The following is a 17,840-nucleotide window of genomic DNA, read 5'->3' as shown; positions in this document are numbered from 1 at the left end:
TTTCTGGCTCTCACAGACCTGTAAATTCTTCTTTAAGAGGCTCCTCTGTCCTCCACTCGTTACCTGTATTAATGGCACCTGTTTGAACTTGTTATCAGTATAAAAGACACCTGTCCACAACCTCAAACAGTCACACTCCAAACTCCACTTTGGCCAAGACCAAAGAGCTGTCAAAGGACACCAGAAACAAAATTGTGGACCTGCACCAGGCTGGGAAGACTGAATCTGCAATGAAGAAGAAATCAACTGTGGGAGCAATTATTAGGAAATGGAAGACATTCAAGACCACTGATAATCACTCTCGATCTGGGGCTCCACGCAAGATCTCACCCCGTGGGGTCAAAATGATCACAAGAACGGTGAGCAAAAATCCCAGAACCACACAGGGGGACCTAGTGAATGACCTGCTGAGAGCTGGGACCAAAGTAACAAAGCCTACCATCAGTAACACACCTTGCCGCCAGGGACTCAAATCCTGCAGTGCCAGACATGTCCCCCTGCTTAAGCCAGTACATGTCCAGGCCCGTCTGAAGTTTGCTAGAGAGCATTTGGATGATCGAGAAGAAGATTGGGAGAATGTCATATGGTCAAATGAAACTAAAATAGAATGTTTTGGTAAAAACTCAACTTGTCGTGTTTGGAGGACAAAGAATGCTGAGTTGCATCCAAAGAACATCATACCTACTGTGAAGCATGGGGGTGGAAACATCATGCTTTGGGGCTGTTTTTCTGCAAAGGGACCAGGAAGACTGATCCGTGTAAAGGAAAAAATTAATGGGGCCATGTATCGTGAGATTTTGAGTGAAAACCTCCTTCCATCAGCAATGGAATTGAAGATGAAACGTGGCTGGGTCTTTCAGCATGACAATGATCCCAAACACACCGCCCGGGCAACGAAGGAGTGGCTTCATAAGAAGCATTTCAAGGTCCTGGAGTGACCTAGCCAGTCTCCAGATCTCAACCCCATAGAAAATCTTTGGAGGGAGTTGAAAGTCTGTGTTGCCCAGCAACAGCCCGAAAACATCACTGCTCTAGAGGAGATCTGCATGGAGGAATGGGCCAAAATACCAGCAATAGTGTGTGAAAACCTTGTGAAGACTTACAGAAAACGTTTGACCTCTGTCATTGCCAACAAAGGGTATATAACAAAGTATTGAGATAAACTTTTGTTATTGACCAAATACTTATTTTCCACCATAATTTGCAAATAAATTCATAAAAAATCCTACAATGTGATTTTCTGGATTTTTTCCCACATTTTGTCTGTCATAGTTGAAGTGTACCTATGATGAAAATTACAGGCCTCTCTCATCTTTTTAAGTGGGAGAACTTGCACAATTGGTGGATGACTAAATACTTTTTTGCCCCACTGTAGCAGTAAAAGATTCCAACATAACTTTTACAATATCATAAATAATTAAGTGTAAAGTGCAGTTATACAGGCGGAAACAAAATTTATTTTTTTAAACATACAGAAAATACATTCAGAAGTGTAGCAATAACTGATTCTAATGTGTGGATCACCAATCGAGCCGCATGTCAGCTTTGCTCCACACATATTTCCCTCCTCTCTTTAGGAACATCTTCTCGTCAAAGCCACTGAACTGAATGGCCTCTTCCACGCCAACATCAAGGATGGACTTGGATGGATCTTTCCTCCCCTCTCGGCAATCCAGGAAACGCATAAGCATGTAGAACATGAAGAATCATTTATAAAGAATTGTATAAGCATTTAGAAAGGCTTAATCATGAAAGTTATTATAAAGGGTCACCAACTGGTCATAGAAGAGCTTCTTGACAATCTAGTCCATTATCAAAATATCACTGCTATAAAACCTCATACCTAATACATAAATATAAAATATATGCAAAACGGCATCTTATTTCACCCTTCTTAGAGCCTGTAAATCCACTCTGATCAAGGTACATGTCTATACAACTCAAAGCATTTAGACAGCTGTTCAATAGTTCTGATGGACGAGGACTGTCTCCTTTAAAGGGCATGCTAAGACTTGGAATGTAGAGTGAGTATCATGTAAAATAACAGATTAATAAAAAGGACTGACATATTCATCCAGAATGAGGTAGGAATCTCTCATCTGACAAGACAGGACAAAAAGGAAACTTTTTAATGTCACAACTATGTTGTATTACAATGTTGTCCATAGAGGGTACTACATGCAACCTAAAGAAGGTTCTACCTGGAACCAAAAATGGTTCTCCTATAGGGACAGCAGAAGAACCCTTTTGGAACCCTTTTTTCTAATAGTGTACTTTAAACCTTAGTAGCATTTGGAAACAAATTTAATGGAGTAGTAGTTGTTGAATCATCATAATATCAATAACGGACAATAAAAAAATATAATATTGTCTTAAGTCCAGTCCCATACCTATTGATTGGCCTCTGGTACCAGGCAGCTAATGCTGCTGTGCTTTTCCAGGAAGACCTGAAAATGCTGGTCGCTGATGAGAAACCTCTCTGCCTCCCTCAGACTGTTCTCCCCAGCGTTCTCGCCATCGATCAGCAGACACTGGAACACCTATACAGCACACACAGTGAAGTCAAGGCCATACAACTCATTTGTTACATCTATGGTATGAGAAGACACCTCTATTCACAGATACAGCATTACTGGTGTGTAATGTTAATGCATTGGAACACCCTAACCTTCCAGCGTACAGGGTTGAGTTCTGTGATGTTTTCTCTCATGTCTTCATCCACATTGAAGGTGTTGATCACAGAGTTGATTTTGAACGCCACTTTGTACTTCTGGCACCAGTCACGGACCTTGAAGAGGTTGTCCAGGTGGCTCTTCCTGCCCTGGGCTCTGCCAAATGTCTGGTTGGTGTCCTTGTCAAAGCTGTCACAGGAAATGGCCAGAATGTCCTGGTATTCGCCAAGGAGAGTTTTGGTGATAAAACTGACATCATCTCTCAAAGAATGTTATTTTGAAATGAATTCAAAATGTATTAATATCCAGACATCCATGTGATAGTTTATATTTATTGAAGTGAAAATATCAACAAGTCGTTTTTAAAAACACTTTGATGGTCAACTGCGAGGCCTTTAAAATAAAAAGTGTGAAATGCTTCTGAGTTCGCTTTTTGTGACCTCATATCAAAACTAACCCGGTGCTGACATCTAGTGTAAATAACATTAACTTGTTTTTTTCCCTGAGGATAACGTGGTTTGTTTGTTTATGATGGGTGCTTTATGATATAATGAAGATCACCGGGGTAACGTTGGTTGGCCTACCATGTTTTATTTTAACACAGAACCTAAAATGAAAACCATCGTATCATATGTTTGGAACCACTTATTTGTGATCATGCTGCCATTGCTGACAATACTGACACTTGGGGGCTGGAGGTCATGTTTGCACTATTTAACTAATTTCCCCAAGAAATCATCTCTATCGTGTATGGCATTAATAAACACTGAATATAATATTAAATTATATAGAAATAGGCTGTAATACTAATCTAATAACATATAATGTGAATTGAAATAGGGAATTTTAAAATGCATAAATATAATATTGGGGCAAATTTACCAGATTCATTGACAAGCTGCAAAACTATCTTTGCTTCCTCAATGAGTAGGACCAAATATAATTGACACTTGGGTTGATTTTCCCTGTAGAAGAGAACTGTGATGCGACGTGCACCTGCTGTCCTCGCACATTGATCCATGCCAGGCCAGGACAGTTGCAAAGATGCACTGGAGGAAACTCATGCAGAACTGTAGGAACATCTTCACAAACACGACTTGAGTAGAGAACAATATTACTAGTCTTCAAGCTGTCCTGTCCTGTTGAAACTTCTGATGCAGGGCTAACACAACTCCGCAATAAATGAAGCGTCTCCTGGCGTTGTAATGTAACTGATCTTCATAACGTCACCTGAGCAGTTTCTATTCCAAAATTGAATAGGCCACCCACAAAAACGGGTTGAATCCACGCCATTTCAACCAAACAATTAAATGTGATCATGTTGAATCAACGTGGATAACTGGTTGGATTTTCAAAAATTGCTTTGAACCTAAATCCAATGTCATGGTCATTTTTTGTTGTCGATTTCACTTTTAATTCACCTTTGACGACTCAACCAAATGTAGGCTAAATCAAAAGTAGACGTTGACTGACGTCTGTGCCCAGTGGGCTACCTACTGTATGAGTAGTGGTGCACTCGGCTAAATGACCACCACTGCAGCGCTCTAAAAACTTGAAAATAAAATGAACAATAATGTATTTATTCAAATACAGTCCTATTACATGCCTACATATGTTAGTGCTTATAATAAAAAGCCTGCGCTTTGAATAGGCCTTCATACCGTAATAGTGCTAAGCAAATTTGCTGACTCATTTGTGTCATTTAGGTGAGGCCATGGGACAGTAAGTAACAGCCATATTATGATAGGCACACCTTATCACTTTCGTTTTTGGTATTATCAAGTGGCTCGAGTTTCGGTTTGCTTGTCAAGCGCCATTCGTTTTTGGTATTATCAAGTGGCTCGAGTTTCGGTTTGCTTGTCAAGCGCCATAAGTTTCGTCCCCCCCCCCCCCCCCAGTTTCCCAAATAATGCGTGCCTGTCAGTTGTGATTCAGCTGAAAGTGCATTTCGTTCGTGGTTTGATTCAAGATGGCAAGACGCATGATGTCCCGGTTGGGCCAGTGGTCTTCTTATGTTTTTGCAGTGGACTTCGATACGAACTCTGACCCAATCTACTTCGCCCTAGCAAGCAAGCAGAGCGAGCGGCCACAAGTGTTCAGAAATGTCCTCGCTGATGAAATGTGCTACTCGCTCCATGTGCAGAGCGATGACAAGATTGAAAGAGCAAAGTTTTATGGAGGACTGAAAAAAAAACTTTCAAAAGCGTTACCTCCAGAATGTACGATTTTGGAAATGTCCATATTTCAGCCCAATGTCAAAGATTCTGTCATCAAAGGATATTTTCTAAAAGACGCATCTAAGTCCTCAGCGACTGAACGAGTATTAGGCGAGTTGCTTCGCAATGACCCAGTCTATGTATGCTCCTACTTGTGCGGGGGAGAGGACAGACAGTGGTCGCAACACCTGTGGTCCAATACAGAAGATGGTTGGGTGGAGGTGTTGGAGAAATACTGCGTGGTACCTGCTGAAAAGCCAGTGCATCATCCTTCTACTCTCAACATGATCAACTATGACGTATTCTATAGTTTTGAGGATGCCTACAAAGTTCTGCAACAGGTTTGAATAGTGACACTTTTATGTTTCAAATCAGTTGACACATGTTGCCGTGTATTTGTGCAGTTGTCATTATGTGTATAGAGCTGGCCGGTTTGTAATCCTAAAACCCTCGAAATTAGTTACATCTGGTTTGCGTAGGATTTTGGGTAGTGATGAATTTGACATTTTTGGCCAATACTGTTATCCGTTATTTTCCTTGTATAAAAATAGACACCAATAACCGATATTTACAATTTTAGAGGCTTTTTAAGCATTCTAGTACAGTTAAATAGTTAACACACACACATGGACGCAGCAGTCTAAGGCACTGCATCTCAGTGCAAGAGGCGTCACTACAGTCCAGTCCCTGTTTCGTATTCAGTCTTTTTTTTTCTCAACCAGGATTTCTATGGGATGCCGTTTGGGTATTTGCTAAGGAACTCTGTTTAGGTCTTTGCGTGTCAAAAATAAAACAATGACCAGGCGATAACACTATTTGACGTGTCAAATAAGCTTGTTGACCAATCAGGACCTGAATATGACTGCACGTCACATAATAATTTAACGCATTCATACATATTTTACATAGTTATTACACATTGATTACACTACGATTCATCGATACGAATGCTATGATGCTGGTAAAGTTGTTTTGCTCACCTACAGTGCTGTTTCAGTAGCTATAGTTAGCTAGCTAACTATATAGCTAGGTGTCATCTAAAATAACCCTAATTTATAAAACAGTTTGTATTTGAATGATGGGGGTCGGACCCATCTATGTGAAGCTAGCCACAATAAGGATTAGCCACAATAGTGGATTTAACGGCTTTTTTTTAAAAGTATGGCATAATTATACTAATTGTATTCAATTGCATCGCTGTCAATGACACTTTTATTTTGAAGGCAAACCCCAAATTCTACTATTGTGCCTAATCTTTATTGTGGCTAGCTTCACAACACATAACCAACTCCGGTCGAGCCTCATTAGCCAGATGAAGCTAGCTGGCTGTTCATAACGTTAGCTTTGGGCAACAGGGTTAAGTAGCTGGCTAGCTATTTATTTTCATGAACTGAAGCTCAATTTCAATAGGCGAGCAAGTGGCAACCTAGCTAATACTTACTCACAAGGATTCCTAAGAATAATGACTGCAGTTTCTACTGGTCTTTGTTTACATGCTGGTTGTATTGGTTCTAGCTAGGTACCAAGCTAAAGCTAGCTACCCCAGAAGTTGCTGTTGAGCAAATTATGCTTTATTACCAATGCAGTATTGTAAACACATCGTTCGTGGCCGGTGTTTGCTTGTTTGCACACTTTTTGTACAGCTTTCTACTGTATCTTTTTGACATGCGAAGACCCAAATGGCGTTCCATAGTATGTATGTCTTGAAGCTAATAGCAGTGACGCTATTACTGTGTAACTTCGGTAGGGTAACATCTGAAAAATTGCACATTTGGTAGTATGTACCGGTGCCGACCAGTTGGACAAAGCCAACATCACCCATGACAGAGAACGGTTGGGCAGTGAATCCCATTATCTCGGCTTTAATGGATTTTGTATTTTGAGTTGTCTCGCTGAAATGTTCTTACTCTTTCAAATGACTGCTCGACTTGTTGACTGCTTGATCCACACAGCAGACATTGTGGGCTGGGCTATGAATGCTGTGTTGCACGTGTAGCTCAACATTATACTTGGCGTCATTACGGCATGTACCTACGTTATATAGGTACGCCCGTCAGCTTTGACATCGGTTTTGCACATCTGCATTAACCTAGACATACCGATGGTGGCATTTTTAGCTAATATCGATATCTATACCAATTCCGATATGTTCACCGATATATCGTGCATCCCTAGTTTTGGGATAAATGCTGAAAATATGTGCTTTCGTAAATTCTCTCTGGGTATCTACTCCGATTTCAGAGCACTCTCGACTGAGTGTGCCAGAGCGCAGAATAACTGATGACTATACGAACGCACAACGAACTGTGTCAGTAAACATCTCCAAAAAAACACCAGAGTGAATTTACAAAAGTAAATTCAGTTTGGCTATGTACCAGTTTCAGAGCAGTCTCTCGTTTGTGTGCCAGAGCTCAGAATAACTGATTAATGAATGAATGCGCAACACCCGTTGAATATGACAGGTGTCAGTAAAGGTTGACAACAAAAAAAAATAATTCAGTTGTTGCTAGTGTAACCGGTGTGAAATGGCTAGCTAGTTAGTGGGGTGCGCACTAATAGCGTTTCAATCGGCGACGTTACTCGCACTTTGACCTTGAAGTAGTTGTTTCTCTTGCTCTGCAAGGGCCGTGGTTTTTGTGCAGCAATGGGTAACGGTGCTTCGAGGGTGACTGTTGTCGATGTATGCAGAGGGTCCCTGGTTTGAGCCCGGGTAGGGGCGAGGAGAGAGATTGAAGCAACACTGTTACATTGGTGCCGTGACCCGGATCACTGGTTGCAGCAGAAAAGGAGGTCAAAAGGGGGTTGAGTTACATGCGTAACCCTTGTGAAATGGCTAGCTAGTTAGCGGGGTGTGTGCTTGGTACCTAGCTAGAACCAATACAACCAGCCTGAAAACAATAACCAGTTGAAACTGTAGTCATTTTCCTTATTCTTAGCAATGTATTTCACTGAAAGAATAAACGTTTTGTTTTCGAAATGATAGTTTCCAGATTTTACCATTTGAATGACCTAAGGCTCGTATTTATGTGTTTTATTATATTATAATTAAGTCTTTGATTTCATATTTGATAGAGCAGTCTGACAGAGCGGTGGTAGGCAGTAGAAGGCTCGTAAGCATTCATTCAAACAGCACTTTCCTGCGTTTGCCAGCAGCTCTTCGCTGTGCGCTGTTTATGACTTCAAGCCTATCAACTCCTGAGATTAGGCTGGCAATACTATAGTGCCTATAAGAACATCCAATAGTCAAAGGTATATGAAATACAAATGATGTAGAGAGAAATAGTCCTATAATTCCTATAATAACTACAACGTAAAACTTCTTAACTGGAAATATTGAAGACTCATGTTAAAAGGAACCACCAGCTTTCATTGGTTCTCATGTTCTGAGCAAGGAACTGAAACGTTAGCTTTTTTACAATAAAAGTATTGCACTTTTACTTTCTTCTCCAACACTGTGCGGTCTAAGGCACTGCACCGCAGTACTGCCGCGTCACTACAGCCTGGGATCGAACCAAGGCAGTGTCACAACCAGCCATGACTGGGAGTCCCATAGGGCGGCGCACAATTGGCCCAGTGCCGTCCGGGTTAGGGGAGGGTTTGGCCGCTGGGTTTTACCTGGCTCATTGTGCTCTAGCAACTTCTTGTGGCGGGCCGGGAGCCTGCAGGCTGACATCGGTTGTTAGTTAAACGGTGTATCCTCCGACACATTGGTGCGGCTGGCTTCCAGGTTAAGCGAGCGGGTGTTAAGGAGCGTGGCTTGGCGGGTCATGTTTCGGAGGAGGCATGACTCGACCTTCTCCTCTCGGCAGCCCGTGGTGGAGTTCCAGCGACGAGACAAGATCATTATCACGAAAAAGGGGGTAAAAATGTCACCTTGTCCGATAGGGATTTACACGGTTATCAAAATGTCACCTTGTCCGAGAGGGATTTACACGGTTATCAAAATGTCACCTTGTCCGAGAGGGATTTACACGGTTATCAAAATGTCACCTTGTCCGAGAGTGATTTACACGGTTATCAAAATGTCACCTTGTCCGAGAGGGATTTACACGGTTATCAAAATGTCACCTTGTCCGAGAGGGATTTACACTGTTATCAAAATGTCACAATGTCCGAGAGGGATTTACACTGTTATCAAAATGTCACCTTGTCCGAGAGGGATTTACACTTATGAAAATGTCACCTTGTCCGAGAGGGATTTACACGGTTATCAAAATGTCGCGCCAGGGTAAACCTACACGAAACACAGAGCTTATTTGAAGTGTTTCTAAAATCCACAATGGATAAAATGAATGGTGGAAAAACTATTGGAACCATTTCCGTGTTTGAGTATGGGTATAATGACTCATGCTGTGGTAAACTATATAAGCCTGTGTAATACTGTGTGCAGTCAGGGACAAAATAAAAACCTAGAAATGTCACACTCCAGTGGTGGAGAAAGGAATAACATGATTTTCACACAGGCCAACTACAACCTTATCTCATCTCCATCTACTTTGCTCCTCATCTGTAGTGTGTTGACATCATCCCGGAGTCCAAGGCAGTGCTGGAGCTTGTGGACCAGCGACTCGAGTCTAAAGAGAAAACTGACTTTCCTGTTATTGTCATAGAGGGATTGGATGCTACAGGTTAACACCATTACTACTTCACTATTGTCCTTGCCAATTCAATGTGGCCGATTGTATACGGCCAGGAGTTTTCCTTTCCTTTCGATCAGGAAAAACTCAGGTCATACAAAACTGAATGCTCTTTCAGTCAGTTACAATGCTTTTTTTCCTTCTCTAATTTCTCTCTATTCCCACTACTGCTCAGGGAAAACCACTCTGACTGAGTCCCTGACGGAGGCACTGGGGGCCACTCTCCTGAAGTCCCCTCCGCAGTGTCTGTCCCCATGGAGGGCCCGCTTCGACACTGAGCCCCCCCTCATCCGCAGGGCCTTCTACGCCCTTGGGAATTACCTGACAGCAGGACACATAGGCCAGGAGGCCAGACAAGCACCTGTCATTGTAGACAGGTAAGGGCAGGATGAAATAGCTTTGGTGTTGTAGCAAGTTTGATGAGTTGGGATATGTCATCTCTTCTGAATGTATGGCTGTGTCTGAAATCTGTTTTGCCTACTTCTTACTAAAATGACACACCGTGTACTAACCCTCAGTGGCTGTCGGTGCCGTTTAAGATGAGGGAGGACAATCTTATTTTTTTTAGGAGCATGAACTTGTTTTTATTACAGCATATTGGATGATTCATATTCCATTCACCCAGCTCACTGTAACATCCATAGGTTTAGGCTGCTACATGATACTCAACTTCTCCCTATACCAATCATGAGGGGACTGCAACCTAGCCTACGAATGAAAGTTCATAATTGTTATTTTTCATTTTTATGAGCGTTTACCGTATGCTTACACCATAGATGTGTATATAATGATGAGATGCACGCCTCCGCCCTAACAATGGGAGTCGTTGTCCCAAAGACGGGGAGGCAGGCGACAAGCTTCGGTCCAAAATAAATATCCCATGCTATAAAACGTTCTATTTTCACATACCCAAACAGCCTACTGTTTAGAAAGCAAGTACGGGTATTCGGACACGGCCATTGTATGTTGAAAATCGTATGTGTAACTGCCTTAGTAGGCTATGCCACTTTAATGTCATAAAAAAAGCACAGCAAAGGTTCCAATTTTCAACATAGCTGTGAATGAACCACCAAACAACACCAGTAGACCAGACATAGTCTCTGGTCTTTGAGGCTCACAACAACCCACTATCTCCCGATACTCTCCATTCCTCCCAGGTACTGGCACAGCACAGCAGCCTACGCCATTGCCACGGCGGTGGGTGGTAGGCTGGGTAACCTGCCCCAGGCTGGCAGTGAGGTGTATGGCTGGCCAGGGGACCTCCTGAGGCCCAGCCTGGTGCTGATGCTCAGCCTCAGCTCACAGGAGAGGATGAGGAGACTACAGGTCAGAGGTCAGGACAAGACCATGGAGGAGGAGGAGCTGGAGGCCAATCACCTGTTCAGACAGAAGTAAGATTTCTTGTGCAGAGCCTGTGGTCTAGTGGGAACACACCTGTCTCAAGCGCACATGTCGACCGCAGAGGCCGAGGTTTGATCTCTGTGTCCAACCTTCCTACAGTGTCTCCCCTTCATCTATCCCCCCTCTACTTTGACTAAAAACGTAAGATGACTGAAATTCAGATGAAGCTATACTTCAAGTTTACCACTGTATTAGAATGTAATACAGCTCACAATACTGAAGTGAGTAGATATATAGTAGTACATATTACATGTTCTACTCCAACATATTGACAGGACCTATTGTTTCGGTGTATGTATAAAGATGTGGGGAACGCACACACTTTGCAGCGGTTTATTAACAGACCTTACACACTGCTGAATTGAAGTGGTCAGATGAGCATCACTAACTGTGATCTGCACGCACACACACACACACACACAGTCTTGTTTAACCAACCTTGCGGGGCACATACAATTGATTCCCATTGAAAATCCTACTTTCCTGAACCTAACTTCTAATTCTAACCATAAACCCCCTAAAATGAACCCTTTTCCTTGTGGGGACTGACAAAATGTCCCCAGTTGGTTAAATTTTGGTTTGTTTACTATTCTGGTTCCCACAAGTTTAGTTAAACATGTCCACACCCTATACACACACACACACACACAGACACACACACACACACACACACACTACTGTACCTAATTGAGTGGACATCAGGTCCTACTCCGTCTTAGTCTGACCCATCAAACACTTAACAATCAGTTCCCATCCCGAGGGGAACCATCTGATGAGGAAAGAACAAGTGATTTGTTGCTGAGTTGGTCTGCTCCATTACGCACTGCTAGTAGTCAGACTGGTCGATGGCAACTTTCGTTCATTCTACCTGCTGACATCCTGGGCTTTGTCCCAAATGGCACCCTATTCCCTACATAGTGCACTACCTTTGACCTTGGCCCATTGGGCTCTGGCCAAAAGTAGTGCCCCATATAGGGAATAGGGTGCCATTTGGGATGAATGCTTTTCACATGGGCTCACCAGATATTCAATGAGCAGTCATTATCCTCGAGGAAGACAGCTGTTGATCACTGTTGACAGTCTGGACTCTGGCTCTCAGTCCATCACCTGTCCAAACCTCTGGCATGATGATTATGTGCTGTCAGTTGTTGTTTTTTAATCTTCTAGACCATTGTTCTTACTATTGCTCAATGTCCACTATGGCTGTATGTTTTGGTACTTATTATGTGAAATATATTACGGTATATGGATGAACCAGGCAAAGGCATAGCAATTTGCAGTCTAAAATTGACATACAACTATCAAAAACCATTGTGATCATTATTTTATAGCTTTACTCATCCTTATGGCCCTTAGCTTTTTCCTGGTTAGTTCATGTGATCAGGAAAAGCAATTAATTTGGTATACCATCTCAAAGGTACTGCTGACCCAGATTTTAAGTGCTTTGTTAATTTGTGGGACATAATTACTTATTCTCTTTGTCTGCAGAGTGGAGGAGGCTTACCAGCGGATTGAGGGCCCGGCCTGCATCACTGTGGATGCCAGTCCTTCTCCAGACCAAGTGCTCCAACAAGTGCTACTTTTAATTAGGGAAAAATGCCACTTGTAAACAGCTCCTCTCCTCCTCTCCCAGTCTGGCCCCAGATGGCTAATATTCCGTTGTGGTCCACTAGGTGGTAGTAGAGTGCCATTGATTTGACAGAGGCAGGGCTAGTGAGAAGAGGGCAGGGTGTAGTAGAGGATCTGGACTGTGGATAAGCCTCATATGGCAAAGGGCCAGTACTACACACTCACACACACACACACAATCATGCCTGCACACAGTAGCACACAGTCTCTCTCCTTCACACACACACGCACACAGATAGAACCAAGACCCCGACCAGTGCATGTCACAACATGCCCTATTCTGTATGACTGCCATCAGTGAGATGAGGAGAAACGTTATTATGAATGCCATTGTGTTCTGTCAGTAGTGATACTTAGGGATATGCAGCCAGACAGCCCGCGGTGACAACCATTTTTATTAGACCTGAGATTCAGGAAATGAAAGGGAGGGTTTGTATAGTCATCAGTCACTTCTATTTCATTGAAACGTATGGGCCAGCAGCTAACTCTACATTTTCCTTTTGAGGTAGCTATATGGACCCAGGGATTAAAACGCACACACAGAGCAATATGATACATTTCACATTACAATAACACTGCTCATTTGTTTGAGTACTATTTCAAATTAAAGGAAACATATTGAATATCCCAGGCGTCTGGCTCTGAGCTGTTCTTGTCCGAGTGTCTTATATAAGGAGTATTATACAGTGCAATGTCAGTGTTTTCTTTATTCACAGGTACTCTGATGCTTTGATGCAGGTCGTTGTCAACTACAATGTAAGTGAGTGAGCTGTGCATTTGAAAAGCACACCTCACCTCTGTGACAGATGCCATGTATTGCGCCTCTGAGAAGGACTGCATATGAGGCAGTGAAAGCAGTGTACATTATGTGCTTATGAAAATGCAAACTGTGCACTCATGCACACACACACACGTGCACACACACACACACACAATGTACTCAAAAACATATGCACACAAACACTCTTTCTCTCCTCTCCCTCTTCGCTCTCTGTATCTCTCCCTTCCCTCTATCACCAATGCACACACACACAGCCACACTTGAACATATACAGTAACTCATTTATGTTGTAGGAAGCTGTATTTGGTCAGTGATGGGAAGATTAATTAGAGGTTTTAGTTCATATGATCTTGGCAAGACTGTGGGCCGGAGAAGACAGAGTGACCCATCTCTTTTACAGTGATGCATCAGCAGAGGCAACCTCTTCTTCCAATTACCGCGCTCAGTGTTTTCAATGGCCGGAGAGATGCTATCATTTTGAATACTTAACATCCAGAATTATTTTTGTAACATATATTCCTGGGAATTATATTATGTTTGTTGAAATTATTCAGGTAGGGCAAGTCTGTGCAGTATAGTCCGAAACAATTGGTGTTACAAGGAGTGAAAATTGTATCAGCCTCCAGGCATTTTATACGTTACCAGGGCGTTAGTCCGGGGCCGTTTCCAATTGTTTACTGCAAGTCTGACTAAAAATGTATTGGATTTCAGCAGTTACTCAGAGAAAAAGCTCTTCTCATGTTTATAGATATTCCTTTCAAATCTAAAATGTAAAACTGAGTAGCACAGCTTCTGTCTCAAGAGTATACTAAAGTTCTGCGGTGGGAGAGCAGAACAGCTGGAGCCAGTAATGCCACAGGCCAATCGACTTTGGCGTCGTGTGTCATAGGCTCAAGGCAGAACTGTATAGTTATGTGGTAGTAGCATGATGTCTAACACATTTCGTAGATGCTGTTCATTTCTCGTCATTCTTGGCTGCAGAACATTCAAGAGTGATGTTACTGAATGTTCCACCCCAAGGCTTAATGTAGTCCTGAGCAATGTACGTTACATCCAAACAAGATGGCGCTATCACACAAAGATCCAACTTTTGTTTTCGGGAAGAAAAAAAAGTGAATAACTAAATTCAAGGGAACATTTCAGTCCATAAACGTACACTTTTGGAAATATAGGTTTAGTGTTGTTCCAAAACGGGGTACAACCGCTTGTCATTAGCGTGCTACACTGTAAGGTCCTTCTTTTTACTTTTAGTTAAAGGTACATAATTGTACCCCAGTTCATACCTCAGATAGTACCTTTCTCCACAGGTACAAAAGCATCATTTTTGCTTTTATATAGTACCACCACAGTAACAAAGCCATTTGTTCCTTGTAAGTGGCAAACATCTACCGTGGACCACTTAAACTGGTACAACACTGCTTACCCCTCCCGTTTCCAGGAATTTCCCAACTAGGATTTTGCAACCCTTACTGCTTAGGCTTGCAAAACAACCCTAACCCTAACCAGGTCTGTGCTGCCAATGACTGGAACGAAATGCAAAAATCACTGAAGTTGTAGACTTATATCTTCAAGCATCACAGCAGCTTACCGATCGCTGCAGCTGTACACAGCCCATCTGTAAATAGCCCATCCAACCAACTACCTACCTCATCCCCATATTTGTTTTTGTTTCACACCAGTATCTCTACTTGCACATCCTCATCTGCACATATCACTCCAGTGTAAATTGCTAAATTGTAATTACTTCGCCACTATGGCCTATTTTATTGCCTTACCTCCTTACTTCATTTGCACACACTGTATACAGATTTTTCTATTATGTTATTGACTGTACGTTTGTTTATCCCATGTGTAACTCTGTGTTGTTGTTTTTGTCGCACTGCTATGTTTTATCTTGGCCAGGTCGCAGTTGTAAATGAGAACTTGTTCTCAACTGGCCTACCTGGTTAAATAAAGATGGGAGAAAAAAAAAACTAACTGCAAGTCACATTATGCTGGCTTGCTAAGTGATTTGTAATTCCTATTGGAATACAGCCAGAGTTAGCATATCCAACAGTCTGAATTTTTATTCAACCGCAACCTGCATTCATAATGACTGTCAGGGCTAGAAACATTGTGTGGAGACTACCTAAGCCATTTAAAGTGGAACAACCATTTCCATAATGGGTACAAAAAAAATCTAACTAACCAATTGGATTTGTTTAGAAAAACGTATGTTATTTATCTTTGTGTAGTATAAGATAAATCAATCAATCAATGTAGGTGTCACACCCTGACCTTAGTATTCTTTGTTTTCCTTGTTATTTTGGTTAGGTCAGGGTGTGACAAGGGTGATGTATGTGTTTTTTGTCCTATCTAGGGGTTTTGTATGTTTATGGGGCTGTTTCCTTTCTAGGTAAACTGTATGTCTACGGTTGCCTAGATTGGTTCTCAATTAGAGGCAGCTGTCTATCGTTGTCTCTGATTGGGAACCATATTTAGGCAGCCATATTCTGTGGGTACTTGGTGGGTGATTATCTATGTCTGTGTTAGTTGCTTGTGTCAGCACAGTTCTTATGGCTTCACGGTCGTTCAGTGCTTTCTTTAATTAAAATATCATCATGAACACATACCACGCTGCATTTTGGTCCGCTTCTTACGACGATCGTGACAGTAGGTCTACATGCAAAAAACACATATATTAAAAACTCAACAACAAAAAAATCTACCTGTTAGAGGATACTGGGAAATATGATGATGATAATAATTATGGTACAAATTTGCCTTTTTAGGGTACCGCCCCAGTGATGAAGCCATTCGTTTTAGGTGACAAATATGAATAATTGTTGAAATTAAGGATATTGAGGATACACTAAATGAATTGGTACCCTGGGAAACAGAAATATACCTTCACATTGTACCCCTTTTCTTGAGAGTGAGAGTGTGATGATTGTACCTACGGACGTGGATGTCGATTAAGGCAGGCCCCCCCTGCACCTCTCTGACTCAGACGGGCTGGGTTAAATGCGCAAGACACATTTCAGTTGAACGCATTCAGTTGGACAACTGACTAGGTGTCCACCTTCCCTTTCCTTTCCCTTACAGTATATATTCAAAATATGGAGTGCAAAAATGTAGGATCATTCTCTTTATCCACACATGTACCCTAAAAGATAGTGCCATGTGAGTGTATTACGTTGTACCTCTGAGTGTACTTTGTGCATTGTGATTATTTTGTACCCCAGGGGATGACACCGTACCCTTACTTCCAAGAGTGTAGCACACTGAAGGTTCAGGAAAAAAAAAAGTCAACCCCAGTGCCCTGCTGGATAAAGGAAGGAGTGGTCTGTCTGAGAAGAACAGGTATAGTCCAGCAATGGGGACCCTGTCCACTACACTACTCCCGTCAACATCTCATCAGCACAACAGAGACCCAGCCGTAGAAAAAAACTCAATTTAAATAACGAAAGATCCAGGCAGCAGCAAAGCAACCCCGGTCCCGTTCTAAGTAATAGATCAAATGAAAGCTGTCCCTCAGAACATGAATAATGAGCGTGGTGTGGAGAGGAGGGATGGGGACCGTGATGAGAGGGGAGTGGTGAGAGCATGGGGGGTGGGGGGTGGGGATGGTAGTAGGGGAGGGAGAGGGGGGAGTCTGGTGCCCTGGCATGGACCCTTCCACCGGGCTTGGCTGCCAGATATAGCAGTATGGGGACTGACTCATTTGGTGGTGGTGGTGGTGGTGGGGCCGAGTTGGCCCGTGCAGACAGGCAGGGATGGGTTCTGTCTGTCTGGGTAAGGGGAGGCTGGGACAAGGAGGGGGAGATTCCTTGGGCCCCATCATGGCCCTTCAGTGGCTGCACAATCCTTCAGCCCTCCTCAGAATCCTCCAGCTGGCAGGTAGGCCCTGCCTCCCCCTTCCTCCTCCGCTCTGCCCTCTAGACACAGTGGGAGGGTGGCAGCAGCCCCCACTGGCCCAGCACCATCATCATCTCGGTGGAGGATTAGTGGGGGAGAATCTTCAGTTTTCGATCTGGAGAAGACAACAGTGAGGAACGGGTTTAATTTGATCAAGGGACAGTGTTTTGACATTGATGTATACAGGGGATAGAAGGATTAAAATAAGTGCGTCTTGATATTGTACTGTAAATGACAGAATTATCTTGATTTTCTAGATTCTGGTCATACTTTACATTCATAGACTCTTTATGACATTGTACTAACACTGTAGATAGTCAATATTTAGGGTAATATTCAGTGAACTGTCCTTTTCAAATCAAATCAAATTGTATTTGTCACATGCGCCGAATACAACAGAATTCACCTTACAGTGAAATGCTTACTTACAAGCCCTTAACCACCAATACAGTTTTAAGAAAAATAAGTGTTAGGAAAGTATTTACTAAAATAAACAGAAATAAAATAATTAAAAAATAAAATTGAAAAGAAGAAAATAGAAAAATAAATTACAAATAATTAAAGAGCAACAATAAAATAACAGTAGCGAGGCTACAGTATATACAGA

The 17,840-nt window shown here is 42.4% G+C and overlaps 1 protein-coding gene and 1 pseudogene across 1 annotated transcript; one reads left to right on the top strand and one right to left on the bottom strand.

The window, feature by feature from the left end:
• Positions 1 to 1,370: 1,370 nt before the first annotated feature.
• Positions 1,371 to 3,693, bottom strand: LOC139383280 (S-adenosylmethionine-dependent nucleotide dehydratase RSAD2-like; annotated as a pseudogene).
• An 817-nt stretch (positions 3,694 to 4,510) lies between these two features.
• Positions 4,511 to 13,181, top strand: LOC139383523 (cytidine monophosphate (UMP-CMP) kinase 2, mitochondrial). The gene is made up of 5 exons (XM_071128090.1): positions 4,511 to 5,229; positions 9,402 to 9,516; positions 9,701 to 9,902; positions 10,683 to 10,916; positions 12,415 to 13,181. Exons 1-5 carry the CDS (start codon positions 4,642 to 4,644, stop codon positions 12,533 to 12,535), a joined length of 1,260 nt encoding a protein of 419 aa, XP_070984191.1. The 5' UTR covers positions 4,511 to 4,641; the 3' UTR covers positions 12,536 to 13,181.
• The last annotated feature ends 4,659 nt before the right edge of the window (positions 13,182 to 17,840 follow it).

This window comes from Oncorhynchus clarkii, chromosome 25 (genome assembly GCF_045791955.1).
Source record: "Oncorhynchus clarkii lewisi isolate Uvic-CL-2024 chromosome 25, UVic_Ocla_1.0, whole genome shotgun sequence".
Lineage (NCBI taxonomy): Eukaryota > Metazoa > Chordata > Actinopteri > Salmoniformes > Salmonidae > Oncorhynchus > Oncorhynchus clarkii.
This window is presented reverse-complemented; position numbering and strand designations above follow the sequence as displayed.

Excerpts from the sequence above, each read along its gene's own strand:
- LOC139383523 (XM_071128090.1), top strand. The coding sequence starts at position 4,642 with ATGGCAAGACGCATGATGTCCCGGTTGGGCCAGTGGTCTTCTTATGTT. Across the intron at positions 5,230-9,401 it reads CCTACAAAGTTCTGCAACAG|TGTGTTGACATCATCCCGGA; the intron begins GTTTGAATAGTG and ends CCTCATCTGTAG. Across the intron at positions 9,517-9,700 it reads AGAGGGATTGGATGCTACAG|GGAAAACCACTCTGACTGAG; the intron begins GTTAACACCATT and ends ACTACTGCTCAG.